Source organism: Myzus persicae, unplaced genomic scaffold, assembly GCF_001856785.1.
Source record: "Myzus persicae strain clone G006 unplaced genomic scaffold, MPER_G0061.0, whole genome shotgun sequence".
In the NCBI taxonomy this organism is placed as follows: Eukaryota; Metazoa; Arthropoda; class Insecta; order Hemiptera; family Aphididae; genus Myzus; species Myzus persicae.
In genome coordinates, this window is record NW_019101502.1 from 412,111 (window position 1) to 415,063 (window position 2,953).

The 2,953-nt window shown below is 27.5% G+C and overlaps 1 protein-coding gene across 1 annotated transcript; it reads left to right on the forward strand.

Moving 5' to 3' along the window:
* The first annotated feature begins 314 nt into the window (after positions 1-314).
* LOC111029341 (enkurin-like) lies at positions 315-1,751 on the forward strand. Its single transcript, XM_022308307.1, has 4 exons — positions 315-534; positions 935-1,191; positions 1,314-1,454; positions 1,543-1,751. The coding sequence occupies exons 1-4, from the start codon at positions 315-317 to the stop codon at positions 1,714-1,716; spliced, it is 792 nt and encodes a 263-aa protein (XP_022163999.1). The 3' UTR covers positions 1,717-1,751.
* Positions 1,752-2,953: the final 1,202 nt, after the last annotated feature.

The following is a 2,953-nucleotide window of genomic DNA, read 5'->3' on the forward strand; positions in this document are numbered from 1 at the left end:
ATTACATATATTATGATGATCGATAACTATCATCATATTCGTCATGTGTTATAGTATTCATTTTTCCATTCAAAATGTCTTATGTTAAAATTAGATAAATCATTTATTAAAAGACTAAACTGTCACCCATAATTATACAGCATTGTATTAGTTGTATTATAATTAATTTTTAGTTAATGTATTGTCATAGGTGATAATGTTTACATTTCTATATTATAATATTTTACATTGTTTATTTTATAACAATCAGTAACAGAGCTCAGTTATTATAAATTAAGTCTATAAAATATTTAACTACTTAACAAAAGGTTAAAATGAGTGAAGGCCAGGAAAATATTAAATACTTAATACAAAGGCCGAAGACACCAGTGGTCAAACCACCGATGCACCGTTCAGTCTTTAACAAATCGATTAAGAGGGAATTCAAATCGAATAGGGGTTGTCACCAAACGATGGGCTATGCTGAAGTTAAGCCCAATCAACCATCAAAGTTTTTAAAAAAACATACCAGAAAAGTGATAAGACCATTTGTCGGTATGATTGAAAAATAAAAATAATTCTACGTGGACTGTGTCATTTATGCCTCAAAAATTTCCCAAATAAACACTAAAGAAATTTCTTTTAGATAGAAAATACTTAAAATTATGAATTATTTAAGATTATTCTCACTTACTTTCATGACTTTTTAAGATAAATAGGTACATATATTTCATTTTACACATACCTACTAAGAGTCTTAAAAATAATCATTTTAGTATATAATTGGTCAACATTTCATCATTTTGGCTAAATTTGAATAATACTCACTAAAATTTTAGACATCAGATATCAAATCACATCATTTATGTCGCTATAAAAATACACTTTTGAAATAATGGTCAACTTCATTATTATATTTTATTTATCAGCTAATGAATGCAATTTCATTAAATAGGTACAAAAAAAAACATTACTATTCCCGGGTCTTCAAATGCTTTAAATCCAGTGTATCCCAGTCGACGGTGTCGTAAACCAGAGAGAAAAACCGAAGAAAAAACTAAATTAATCAAGAGAAATTTCCTACATGAAAACATTGTTGATGTGATAAGGAAGGTGCCTCCATTGCCTAAGCATCGGGTGCAGGACAGTAGGAAAGGACATACAATGGTTTTAGATGAGGCTGGCCTAGAGCCGACATACGTGTCTAAGAAGGTACTTAAACGACTCAAAGTATTTATCTATTTTTAAATCAAACATTTTCAACTTACTTTTATGACACTATGGTATTAGAATATTAAGTCCATAAAAAAAAGATGATTTCGTTGTGTTTAAAGAATTTTGGCAAAACACCTTCGTACATTAAGAAAATAATCAAGAACAAGGAAACGGAAAAACTTACTGAGGTCGAACGTATACGGACGATCAAGCCACCGTTGCGTTTTTTGCCACTAGATGAGCGCAACAAGTTATTAACAGTGAGTAGTTTTAAATATTATTTTAACCTTTCTCTATGACTTTTCAGCATGTCAACTTTTTTTATGACAGTATTTTTCTTTTTAACAGGGAATGAAGGCCAATTGGGGTGAATTGTATACAGAATTTTTATTATTGCCGATGGTCACAGATTCAGTGCCAAAAATAAATCGCAAAGCCCGGCTCGAAAATCAATTAAATAATTTAGAAAAGGATATTAACATACTGGAAAAGTACCCATCCTTATATGTGTGTGATGATTAATGTTTTAAAATGTCATGATGTATATTTACTAAAAATATTTTATGAAATGTTTTATGGGTGTGATAAATAAAAAAAAATCTTACATTAAAAATACAAAATGCCCTTATCGTCTATTTAAATAGGCAACTACTTAGTTTGAGAAAACATTTTTACAATAAATTTTTTTTTATATGAAACAAAGAAAACCCAATTACATGCACATAAACATATATATTATATAAGTTAGACATAACTAATTTTCTACATAACCTCAAGAAGCTATAACTACTCATAACATAATTTTAAATCTGAAATAAAACAATTTTTATAGTTTATAAATTAACATAAATCGTTTAGTTTATTTTAAGGATACCTTCTTCGAAATTGTATCATATGAAATAAGTAAGTCACCTTATTAAAACAAATGTTAAGGCTTAAGGGATACTTTTTATTCAAAAAATATTATGCAAATCCTTTTTACAGATTAAAAAAATTAGATCGTGTATTTTTAGTTTGAAAATATGGTAGATCACACACTTCATCATTACCATTATTTTATAACATAATATTAAGGATAACCAAAACCTTGAATCGTCAGGATGGGCATAAATTGAACAGATCGATAAATAATTTATATAACATAGTACTTTCCTACATTGTAATATTATATTGTTGTATGCGTATTATACATTTGCACACGTGTATAATTGACCAGTAAATAATTTCTCCACCCATTTTCCGCCGTTTAGTATAATCTATAGGACAGCTATTTTAATCCCGGAGGATTTTGTTGTTGTTTGTATATTTTTTTTTCTGTTGTTTCCCGATTTTATACACCGAGTGCGTATCTGAGTGGAGACTGGAGAACCAGCCAAGTTTAGATTGATATTTTTATAACGGTTTTTCCGGCATATATATTTTATTCTTTTTACACTCTCAAATTATTTATTTATAGATAGAGTCCCAAACTGAATGATTTTAGAATAGTAACGCGTATGATAAAACAGATAATTTTCACAAGAAATTAGTGAAAAATAACTACATAAAATAACAGTGTTGAAATAGAAATAAAATTATAGCAAATTTAATATATATAACTAATATTATGATGATTTTTTTACCCAATCACATAATATTTTAATAATATAAAAAATACTTTTATTCATTTAACGTGTATTATAATTTGAAATTATGATTCAAATTGTAACTATTCTTTCAAATCAACATACAATCAAATTAAACGCGATTTCTGTTTAAT